At 50.7% G+C, this 12,269-nt stretch overlaps 1 protein-coding gene across 5 annotated transcripts in view; it reads left to right on the top strand.

The window, feature by feature from the left end:
* MVB12B (multivesicular body subunit 12B) overlaps positions 1–12,269 on the top strand; it is a 75,978-nt gene that overhangs the window by 18,797 nt on the left and 44,912 nt on the right. For all 5 annotated transcript variants that reach the window (XM_090022440.1, XM_090022441.1, XM_090022442.1 and 2 more), the window contains 2 exons: positions 386–515; positions 804–926. In XM_090022440.1, coding sequence (XP_089878566.1) covers positions 386–515; positions 804–926 — 253 coding nt within the window. The remainder of the gene's footprint in view (positions 1–385; positions 516–803; positions 927–12,269) is intronic.

Raw genomic sequence — 12,269 nt, 5'->3', positions numbered from 1 at the left:
TGAGAGGAATGCTCCTGGGGGAGAGACAACAGGAAGAGGATGACATAGGAAGTGTAAAAAATAGCCTGACAAATTCTGTGCAGAGGCTCAAGCTCTGCAGGGTGCATGGCATGTAATCTTCTCTGTAGATGCTGGTATGGAGAGAAGCAATGCTTTACTGCAGTGCTTAACAGCAGACCTCCTGTGCTGTAGAAGGCTGCACATTAGCAAACCACCCTGCAGTCCCTGGTGAGCACTGTGCAGTGGTCAGGGCTCTTAGGGAATATCTGGTGTCTGCCTCCTCTCCCTGCCGTACCTATCTGCATAAAACCTGAAGAGGCAATAAATAATGCTTATACTCTGATTTGGCATAAAAACCAACCTCCATCCTGGGTTGCTTTTGCAGAGGAAATGGCTTTCAGGAAGAAGAGGCTGTGCATTAAATTTATCCCTCGAGACTCCACAGAGGCTGCGATTTGTGATATCCGAATCCTGGGCAGGTCTAAGCAAGCTCCTCCACAGTACACTTTTATAGGGTGAGTACCTCTTCATCCAGACTCCACTGCCATGTTTGCCTTCGGGCAGCGGGTACCAAAGCCAGGCACTGTCGCTTCCTGCAGGACTTAAGTGAGGGTTTATAAGTGTTAATTAATGTTTGTAAATGGGATGGTGCTGTATAAGTGCAAAGGATTATCAAGCTGGGTGTAAGAATTAATTGATCCTCTGTAGCAATTAGCTTGGTTCTGATTACACATGTTTGATAGCCGTGTGCATACGCTGCATTTACTGGTAGCCTTAATGGCTTTTCTCTTTTAATTATAAAGGGAGCTGAACAATATGGGCATTTGGTACCGAATGGGCAGGGTGCCACGAAACCACGAGTCTTCACAGCCCACGACTCCCTCTTCCCAAGCACCAGCTTCAACACCAGCTCCCAACCTCCCTAGGTAGGTTCTGCTGCTTTTGCCTTTGTTTGCTTGTTCTGTCCTGCCTGGTGGAGTGGCACAGCTCCCTGTTGCTGGTACCCATCCCAGTGGGGCTAGGATCACAGGCAGTGTCCTAAAATAAATCATTACACAGCCCACCACCCTTCTGTGTTGGGCAAGAGGCAGTCGTCCCCAACATTGGCTTCCTGGGCATGGGTGTTACGTAGGGAGGACACAGATGCTGTGGGGTGAGCTGGTGGTAAACCAGACAGAACGGAAAGAGAAACGTGTCAAGGAAAAGAGCGCTTCCTTCCCCTGGGGCTTCCGAGCAGGCCTCAGCCAGCCTGCCAGCCTAGTTCAGACCGCAAACAGTTCTGTGCATGGAGTGGCCTGTATTGTGTGCCTCGTACAGCCAAGAGCACACTCTCAGCCCTCGGCAGACAGCAGCAGTATTGTAATGCTGCTTCCAGCTGCTTCTCTTCCTGTGCCTTGAGCTGTGTGCAGAGCTATCTGCATAAAACCTGAAGAGGCAATAAATAATGCTTATACTCTGATTTGGCATAAAAACCAACCTCCATCCTGGGTTGCTTTTACTGGGTCTTAGCCTGGTGCAAGCAGGTCTGCCAGTTGTGGGCTGGCCGGCAGTCCAGCTATCTGGACCTCCCACCTCCCCCATCACAGCTGGATAGGTAGAGGCAGGTGGGCTTGCAGAGTGGCTTTCGCACAGTGAAGTTGATTGTATGAAGAGAAAGGACCAGTCTTTCCTGAGCCCCACAATTAATCGTCCTGCACTGTGAGGCACGAGGCTTGCTTCCTCCTTGCCTTGGCCCCATGGTGCCTGGGCTATACCCGACAAATGGCAGGGACTGCTGCCTGCCTTCACCCCATGCGTAGCAGTGCCAGAGCCCCACTTGGGCTGCTGATGCATTCCTTGTCCTTGCAGTCGGCTGTGCCAGGTGTGTGCCTGTTCATGTGTATGTGCGTGTAATCCCTCTGTAGAACAACAGGAGCACAGTTGTAGCTTATAGTTACTTCCTGGCATCTCCTGGGCAAAGCACAGCAGTCTCAAAAGCCAAACAGGCAAGCCGTCTCATGCAGCAAGTCATTTGGAAACATCCCTGCACCCCAGGGGAGAGGGGTCCTGCAACCGAGGAGTCTCCCCCGGACTCCTGCCCTGTGCAGCTGCCAGAAGGCCACGGGTCCTTCCATGCGTCCTCTGTGCAGTGCTTTTATAGAGCACATGCCTTCTGTCGTGCCAGGGTTTCTGAATGTACAGCCAGTATTGCAGATAGGTTTACAGTGCTAAAGTAAATGTTTAGTGCTCTTATTTCTAAAGACGTGGGAGAATTCCTCTGAGACTGTGTAGCATACGAACCCCAAGGTATTGCATGAATAGAAAATACTGCCCAGACCCTCATATATTTTGTTCAGCTGGGTGTTTCCAAGAGTGGCAGTCTCAGAATGATCTGTAGAAGGTTTCTGGATGGTAAGCTATGGTAACTTCCTCCTCGTTAAGGCTGCTGCATGCAGCTCTTGACCCTTCATACTGGTACAAGCTAGTATATCACAGTGACTTCTCAGCCATCATCAGTGGCTTGCGTTTGACAAGTTATTTCACAGAGAGTTTTGCTCTGTCTTGAAGGAACTGGTGCTGCCTGTCACTGCCTTGCACCCAAGGTGCAGCTGGGCCTTTGGCTCAGTAGGCAGTGGTGTAAGAAGTGGGTGTCTGCCCAGAACCCTTGGTCTGTCCACGTGGAGGTACAGTGTTGTTTCACAGTGCCACTAGGTGCAAGCTGTGTAGCAGCAGTCCACACCAGAGCAAAGGGAGACGCCTCCTCTTCACAGCAGAGATCAGCATTTTCTGTCTGTGAGAACAAGACGGCAAGTTTCCATGGTAAAGAGAGAACGTATCTGAGCAAGGCAATGTCCGGGGCTGTCCTTAATCGCTAAGTGTGAAAGGGTCGCTTTATGGCTGAGCAGGGAGGGATGCAGAACAGCTCCAGAGCCATTGGGAACAGGGCCAGGACTGGAGCTCAGAGCATCAGTGACAGTCTGAAAAGAAGAGTTTACAAGGCTTATATATTTTATAACCTCTTGTTGTACAGTTTATGGTTTACAATGGCTGCAAGGAAATTGGATCAGTTTTGTTTTACTTGCCAAATAAACCAAATGTCAAAATAGTCAATATAAAATGTATTCTAATTTGGCTGAGTTAAAACAGCCGGTATGTGGTGGAATAATTGAATGTTACATTAATGCCTCCTAGTAAAAACCACCTGTCTGTAGCCAGCTCTACTCTCGTGCCCCACATGTGATTTACAGGTAACTTTCACACCAACAGCCAGTCATTCAAAGCTTCTTGAATGTCTGTTTTTACACCAATTATTTATTATCCAATATTTTTTTTTAGAAATAGAAATGTATATAAAGATGCATCCTGCAAATATTTCTTTATTAGAGGAAACATATGTTACCTGAAAAGCTGCTTTAACACTTTATCCACAGAGTAGTAGGTTATTCAAGCTTAATGTCCATGGAAGATTGCAGTCACAAGTAACCTCTTATTTTTACATGACCATAGAGATAAGAGATTATGCTTGTAGCCAGTTGCCACTTTATTCCGCATGGATATATGCCAACAGCAGCAGCAGAAGATTGCTCTGAGCTGTGCGGTGAATACCCAGACAGAACCAGTGCACAGAAGAGAATATTGCCCCAGCGGGATTTTCCTGTGAGGACGGTCAGACATTTAAAACCGCTCTCTCTTTTCTGCCTAGCTGTGTAGAATACCGTGCCTTTAAATCACAACAGCCGGCAGGGAAGCCTTGGTGCTTCACAATCATTGCGAGTGCTACGAATATAAACCAGAGCAGTAAAACACCCAGGTAGATGCTCTGTGGCTGAGCCCTTCCATATGGGAGGACTCTTTATAGCATGCAGTTGTCCGTTCTGTGCCAGGCGTCCTCCTCCAACTCGGCAGACATGTCTGTGACCGATGGCGAGTGATGCTGGAGCATTCAGACTCCGTCCCGGGGCACTGCTGCTCTGCTGAAAGCTTGGCCTCTAAGCCCCACTTGCCTCGGGCCCTCTGTGCTATGCAGGGAGGGTGCACCCCCAGGCTTATTTTAGTGCTGCCCCAGCATTTCACTCTTCCTCCCAGTGATGGGGGCAAGGTTAAGGAGTCCTTAACCTCTGCCCCAGGGTTTGTTGGGAGTGGGGAAGTAGGCCCCTGGGACTTCCTCTGACCTGGTTTCTGTGTTCTGCAGCTCAGCTGTGTGCTTCATCTAATGCTGGCAACGGCCCTTTCCAGGGACAGAGTCTTGAAGGGCACGTGGTCTCATTCCCTCCACTCCCCGAGAGGCTGCAGAGGAATCATTGTGTTCCCTGAGCTCCAGGGCCCACCTGGCACTGTCCTTCGGGAGTGATGCCTGCAGTAGAAGCACACTTCTACCCCTCACCTTCACACACCGAGTCACCAGGAGGAAGCTGCATCTGCCAGACCCCTTATTGCAGGTGTCTGAGTTTATGGTCCCAAATTCCAGGCCCCACAGACACCCATGAGGATGACACGTTGTGTTCTCGTGTCACCTGGTGAGCTGCCATTGTGCTTCCCAAGATGACACGGCATCAGGCCTTCCCCCCCAGACTGTCAGGCCCTTGGCATTGATGGCAGCCTGAAGAAATGCTCTTACAGTTTCCTGCCCCAGAGGCTGCTGCAGAAGCATTCATTCTGTTACCTCGAGTTGCTGTTAACAGAGTAATCCTGCATGCAGGGTTGGCGCTTGCTTTCCCCCGTGCCGTTGCTCTGTGCTCCCGACTTGGGGAGCTTGGTAGGCAGTGTTCCACGAGCAGATGCTCATGACAGATATTTTAGCCTTGCCTTTTGAGCGCTGCTCCTTAATTGCCTGGTGTGAACAGCACGTGGATCTGTGGGCACCACCCCTATGTATCAGAGACCTTGCTCCATGTTGACGGCATAAGGGCCCCATTACCAGCGTGATAAGGGCCCCGTGCAGCTTGCGTTTAGGTTTGCCCAGTGCTCAGCACCCTCCATGACCTGAACCCTGGTGTTCTGGGCTGAGGCCCTGACCTCTAGCACCCGCAGCAGAGCTAGCCCGCTGCCTCTCTCTGCTGGCCTTGGCTCACGTGGATGCTCCAAGTTCCTTCCCAGGGTGCCGCTGGAGCCGGCACCAGAATCATTCAAACAATCTTCGAACAATTTGTCAGCTTCAAGGAAGATGTCACTCACTGCTGCCGAGTGTGTTTTACAGTGACAGACATAATTGCACTTAACTTTTTGCGTGGATGTTATCAATCTGTGACAGATACTTTGGGAAATGGAACGCTTTGATTGCAAAAGATGTGTCACATGCGTTTAATCTTCCTCTCGGCGAGACCAGGATTCAGTCACAACTTTTGCTTGTTGATGTCAGGTTTTGAGACTGTAGCCCGGCACTGACCCTGGAACCGCTCCGTCATTCAGCTCGCAGGGCTGTCATCCAAAGGTTAATGGCTTGTGGGGGGGCGGGGGGGAAATTGTGCTGGATTTCCCTTCCCCCAGGCAGCCTGGATTCACGTGTGCTGTGCCAGGCTGGGCTCACAGAGCATGGGACTGGAGCAGTGGGAGCCCCTCTCTGCCCCTGCAGAGCTTGCCCTCCCCATGGGCCCTGTGGGCTGGGTGGCACAGCTCTATGCCTTTTCCTCTTCCTTGTTGTACATGACCATAGAGAAGCGAGAGCAGTGGGTGGGAGGGGATCACGTAACAGCCTGGTCTGCCCTTTGAGAGCCAGGAATCCAGAAGCTGGCCTGCCCGGCAGGGCCCCCTTGAAAACAGGGCCTGGTAGAGGGCACGGTCAGACCCAGCTGGGCAGGGCACTGGTGTTGGAAAGGCTCAAGATGGAGGATAGCTGCTGAGAACAAAGTGTTTGGGCCTGCAGCAGAGACCAGAGGAAAGCCTGTGTGCCCTGCACCTGGGGGGAGTGCCATGTTTGTGGGGTCAGCGGGCCCCCGAGGAGGTGCCTGATCCGATTTCCGGCTGGGTGCCCAGTCCTGCCTGGACTGCCGAGCCGGACCAGCTGCCTGGGGAGCCTTTCACCCCCGTGGGGGATGGTGCAGCACTCGTGAGCTGTTCCCCGCTCGCTCCGCTCTAGCGCACGATGCTCCAGTCCAGCTGGATCTTGTACCCAGGAGCGCTGATCTGGTCTGATGGGTAGCGTCTGGAGTCAGAGCAGGCAGGTGTGTTTTCCTCCTGTGCTCCTGGTTATCTTTTGAGCAGCCAAGTTGCTGCTGCTTAGTAGAAGGAAGCGTTTTGTTCCTGTTCCTCTGCTCCCAACTGCAGTTGGTACAGGGGGGATGAGGACTTCCAGACGGGTCTGATTTTTAACTGATTTGCTTTCCCGATCATTTGAGAGCTACATCACATGGCCTGGAAGATGGCTAATACTTGGATTTAGGTAGGAAAAGGATTGTATGCAATAGTTAGCCGTTGATAATATGTCACGAATACATGCGTGAGAGAGCTAAGGCTTATTGTAATAACAAAACAGTGCGTCTGCTGGAGAGATTAATTGTATGGAAAAGGAAAACCTTGAAGCATTTTTAATCTTTTCTTGTAAAGTATTGACACAGATTATCTAGAGGTAGCGCTCTCCAATTCGTCCTTTTTCCAGATGCTTATGACGGGGCTAGCTAGAAAGCCAGGAACTCTGTTTCATGGAAAATTTCCAGGTTTCAACATTTTTATTTTTTTTTCTGTTCTGAGGAGGAGTCAAACCAAGCTCTTTCAGAAATGCTTTGAGAGCGAGAGAGCAGGCAGCTGGGTGGTTGGGATTTTTAACGTAGGTTGTGGGTGACCAGGTTTCAAGTCACTGGTCTGAATCCTGCCAAGGAGGGATTTTGACCTGGGTCTTCCCCAGCCCAGACAAGTGCCTTAGTCCCAAGGTTGTTGCCTGCCTCTGGGTAGGGGTCTCTTCCTCTCTGATTGTGGCCAGAAGTTGCATCCTGGAGCTGAAAAACCTCTGTGAAAGTCTAAGCAAACCCGATGCTTTTCTCTCCAGGACCCTGGATTTTCCAGCGGATGTTTTGTCAAAGCTCCGGATGTGCTCTCTGTTGAAACCGCTTTTCTGACATGCTTCCAACAACGCCCCGGGTCCACATATTCTTTGATGGGAAGATGGAGCAGGCAGTTCTTAGTCCCTCTTCAGTTTGGAAACCAGGCAAGAGGGGAAAAGTGTTGTCTAGTAGGTATGTCCAGAAGATGAAATCCTTCGAGATAGATAAGGCAATATCCACTGTTGGAGGGGCCCGTCGTCCCCCGCCATGGGTAGCGGGTGCAGGGCTGCGTGCGCTCTGCTGCACAGCACGTTGGATCCTGGCAGTGGGAAGATGTGCTGCTGCGTCCTCATCCAGAGGCTGCTTCCCATACGGAGGTAGTTAGGGAGCTGCACCGAGCTTGCCGGGCAATGTGAAGTGTGAGATTTGATCCTCATCCAGCATGTTTTAGTGGTAGAAGATGGTGATTAGGAAAACATGAGATGCGAGCAGTTTCCAACCTCAAGGAGCCCCCCCTCAGCCGAGAGATAAAGACGTTAGCTCCAGCGAGGAGAAGTTTGATTTATTGAGCTGATTTTGCGGGTGGATTGAGAGATGGGAGGGAGTGCACGGAGCCCCTGTCCTGGAGTAACGGTGTTCCTAACGGCACGTTCCCATTAGGGCGTAGCTTGAGATCATTAAGTGCAGACTGCAGGCCTTTGTTCGAAGGAGCGAGATGCTTGGCTATTAAATAGCCCCGTAGGGGAGTTGAGAAGCTTTTTTCCTAAAACTTCTGTGTTGTCTGCTATTTAATATGATCTCTGCCACTCTTGATTTGTAATCGGTGATTTCACCCTGAAGTGTATGTGGCCGTGTTCAAATGTTTGCTGCATTAAATCAATCACTTTCCCGGTGTTTAATGTTTTTCCAGGCTTTCCTGGAGTGTGTTGCTCTGGGTGAAACGGGGCTGGTGATGAGTGCTGCGTGGTGACGTGCTCTTCCTGGGACTCCTTGGGCAGGCAGCATTGGGAGGTGCTGCTCCCACTGCTGGGGCCTGATCTGGAAATGCCCCATAGCATCGCTGCATTGGCATGAGTGGCTTTGCATAGACCCCCCAGCAGTATCCTCAGAGACCCCTGGCATTTGCTGCAAGCAAAGTGTTTGAGTGCCAGGAGCTGGTTTTTGGTGAGATTTCCAGACCCGGGTGTAGTTGTGTTAGGATTCATTTGTCAGAATTTGAAATTTCCCATGGCAGCCTGCACGCTGCAGCTGATCTTCTTGGAGTCTTTCTGCTGCGCGGTGGCTCCTGCCCCCGCCCCTCCCTTCATTATGTGCGAGCGGCTGACTCGAGAGATGCACCAGCGAAGGTGGCGCAACGCTGCGCTCCCTGTGGCAGCCTCCAGAGACCCCGGGCTGTTCATCGGAGACAACCACTTCATAAGCATTTCGTTCTTCGGGTGAAGTCTGAGCTCTTTGATGCAGCGCTCGGCTTATAATAGTTTAATGGGCTGCAGCTCAGACTTTCAAGTTGGGGAAATTAAACTTGCAGGGTTTTCTTCCTCTGCTGTTGGCAGCTGTTCCATGCTGGCTGCTTAGATGTCTCTGAGCCATGCTAGCGCGCAGGATAGGGGAGGCAGGCCACAGGAGCGCACCCTGGGCTTGGCCCTGGGCGTGGGTGGTGGTGTCTGCTCTGCGCCAGGCCCTGCCAGGCCTGCAGCTGGTGGTTTCTGCTCAATTTACTCATTTTCAAAAGTGCTTCTTTCAATTTTAGGAGATCAGGACCTGGGGCATGGGCATGTGGGAGAGGGGCCTGTGCTGTGGCGGTCCCCCTCGTCCCACCCAGGGAGTGAAGCCAGTAAGTCTGAGCCAGTGGAAGGAGTCGCTCAGTCCCTCCCTTTATTCTCGCATGCACTGCACTTTTAGAAATGAGAATTGTGGATTTTGGAGGAACGGGCTAGACTAGTAGTTTGGAAGGGGATGAAGATTTGCTGGGCCCATACGTTGCTTGTTTTAGGCAAAGGGACAGTGAGGCTTGAGATGATATTTAAACATTTGGTTTTACGTGATCAGGATAGGTAGGAATGAAGTCCACTACTGCACGTCATTCTGCGCTCCCTGCTTTGTTTCTCATGGCGGTTGTTCTGGATGTGAGAGGTGCAGTGGCATTGCCCTGCTCGAGCGCACCAGAAGCGAGGGGCTGCGCATAAAGTGCGTAGTGGCAATTTGGATTGGAAAGCTGCCGTGGCGTTTTCCATAAACTTTGCCGTGAGACAAGGTTGGGGCAAAATGAGCGACTCTCAAGACGCTCTCAGGGAAAAGCGCACGCTTCAGAAACCAACCGTCTGTGCTTCCCTGGTGGGAGTCGGAGTCTTCCTGTGGGCGTTGGGTGTCCTGGTGTCGTCTCGTCCCCGGGCCCTGCAGCAGGAACCAGGTGTGAACAGGGAAGACGGCCTAGGATTGGTATTCCTGCCCAGCTCTGCACCTGTCTCATGACCGCTCTTCTGCCCACCTCCAGCAAGTTGTGGGCATGCAGCGAGATCTCGTCCTGCGTATCAGTCCTGTGCAGGGCTCCGCTGTTTCTGTTTGTTAGCAGCCTGAGGCTGTATGCTGTGTACCGACTGATTTCTCCGCCACGTTCATCCGGTGCAGTTGGAAGCTAAAAAGTCGCTATTGTTTCCTGTGCCGAGCATTGTTGATATTTTGGAGTGAATTATGAAGCTTCCTTTGATATCTGGCATTTCCCCTCATGATCCTTTGTTACTTTTTATAAGTATTTGCTCCCTAACTTCAGAAGCAATTCATCATGACTGGCACAGACGGTCATTAATAACTGTTGTTTGGAGCTGTCGGGCATCCCTGGACCCGTTCTGTGCAAGTCTCTGTAAAATAAGCAACCCAAATTGGCCGTAATGCATGCGTATCACCCCCGTTTCCTGACAGGCTGCTCGGGACGTCTCCTAGTACGTGCCACGTCCGTGGCTGTTCTTCGTAGAACTGTTCCGGGAGTTTAATGAGTCAAGGAGCAGCTACGACTGAGAGAGAGAGTGACGCTCTCTCTGCACTGAATTTAGTTGCTGTACCTCCTTGGATTGTTCTGGAAACATGAATATTTAATTGTTTGGGAAAATATCTTGTTCTAAAACCTGTGCTGCTTGGTGCCTGCATCAAAGCGATTTGTGCTGTTCGTGTCTTGAGAGAATTGTTCCAAGCCCCTGATTACCATCTCAGCGGAGCAGGCAGTCCTCGCTCTCCAAAGGCCATAAAACTCCGAGTCCACCTTGTCACTTCAGTGCCGTGGGGAGGGGAAAAAACACTTGTGCGTGTGACAATTCAGAAGGAAAATAATTGGCATTTGTGTATGTTAATGTGAGTTGCCATTCCTTAACATTAGAGATTCCAGCAAAGTACTAATAATTACTGTTAATATCTTTCAGTGGAAACTTTCAGAGTGAACGAGCAATGGTTGAAACAGTATTTAACGGCATGCTGCTGGCATGATAAGAATGCAAATAAGCGTTATTAGCCTAATCATTTTGCTGTCGCCATGGCTGTGCAGCAACAGTGTTGTGAATATGTCATGCAGCACCCGTGAATTTGGAAAGTGTGTCAAAACACAACTTCAATTAGTTTGCTCTAATTATGGCTCTAGAGAGTTTGTAACTATATCACTCCTCATTAAAAGAGATTTTCTTATATGGATTAATGTAACACAGAAAGGAAGGGCTCCGAATTCCAGCGCGGAGCTGGCTTCCGCAGAGAGGAAGCCCGCAGACAGCATGGCTTGGCTTGGGGAGGGCTGGCGGTGTGCGAGTCCCTGTGCGCTTGGCCTTGTGCCACAGGAGCAAGCAGCACCTGAAACCCGGTCCCTTGTGCCCCAATCTGTGGAGTGCCTCCGATAGGAGTTTACTCTGCTGTGGGGGGGAAGCAGCCGCATCCCTGCCTGCCCTGGGGACACAGCATGGTTGGCAGCAAGGGTGAGCTGCGCGTAGGCCGGGTGCCTGCCATTCAGCAGCGATGCACCAGCAGTCTCGGCTCACGCTCAGCCCGGCAGCCCCTCTCCTTTGCAGCCGGAGGGATGCCTGCCACTTCTGCAACGTCTGATAAACCTGCCTCAGCCAGCCGCCTTCATTTCCCGAGGGTGAGCGGTGGCGCTGGCTGGGCTGCGAGCCATGCAGGAGATCTCCGGGACGGGTCGCCAGACCGCAAAGTGATGCTGATAGGAAGGAGCAAACAGCAGAGGAGCTGAGCATAGAAATGCCTGCTCCATCCCTGCCTGCGCTCCCGGGAGAGCGAGGCCTGTGGGTAGGCAGTTGGTTTGTCCATTGCCAGTGGCAACCGCAGCAAGAAGCCCCTGCCAACCCCACCTTGCTATACCGCTTGTGTCAGCACCCCCAAGGTACCTTGCAGCTGTCCTGACAGCTTGACAGCCTAAGCTATGCACGTCCTAACCTGGCTGTGCCCAGAGGTCTCGCTCCCTAGGCAGGCTTGGCATGGGAGAAGTTCTTGCCAACTAATTAAAGACCTTGTGCTAAGGGTTAATGTTAAATAGTCCCAGGTGTGCAGAGAATCAGAAACCACATTCGGTCTGACTTCATTTGAGTAGAAACCGCACAGCATTAAGTGTCAGCACCGTTCCCTTGCTCAGGTCAAGTCCCTGGGTTATCAAGAATTCCCTTCTTTCTGTGCAAACGTGTTCCTCCCTCGCAGCACGGGTGTGCAAGTTCTTGAGCTCACAGGTGAGCAGTAGGTAATGGGTTAAAATAGTAATTGTTTAAATCTTCCAGGCTTTCCTCCCAGTTCTGTGATAATTTGATGAAGAACTTCACCCTAATTAAATATTCAAATTAGGAATAAGTGTCAATATGGCTTCCCATTGCCTGGAATGATGATTAATTGTATTCAAAACTCTAGTGGCCACTGTAATCTAAACGAAACCGTTGTTCTTGATTATTTCTGCAGCACATTTACCATGTTTTTGTTTTAAAATTTCAACCAGTAATTGATTTGCCATATGCCACAGAGCTGTGCATACTTTCGCGATATGTGTTTAGGAACTTGGGGACTTTGTAATTGGGATTTTCTTGCTTTTCAGTGGCAGCCTATTTTTTTCTTTCTACCATGCAAAATGGTTTGGCTTTTACAGGCCATAAGGAAAAGGCATTATGCAATCAAGTTAGTAGGTATATGTTTTATATTGATCCTGGCCAAACCCTTGCATTAATTCAAAATAAATTAGGCTTTGTTTCCTGGTTTTTCCCAATGTGACACTTAAAAAACAAAACAAAAACAAAAACACCCCAACAAACACCGCCCCCCGCCCCAAACATTAGACTG

This window comes from Crocodylus siamensis, chromosome 11 (genome assembly GCF_052110815.1).
Source record: "Crocodylus siamensis isolate JL-2025a chromosome 11, ASM5211081v1, whole genome shotgun sequence".
Taxonomy (NCBI): domain Eukaryota; kingdom Metazoa; phylum Chordata; order Crocodylia; family Crocodylidae; genus Crocodylus; species Crocodylus siamensis.
The sequence above is the reverse complement of the archived record's forward strand: the minus strand, read 5'-3'. Positions and strand labels throughout refer to the sequence as shown.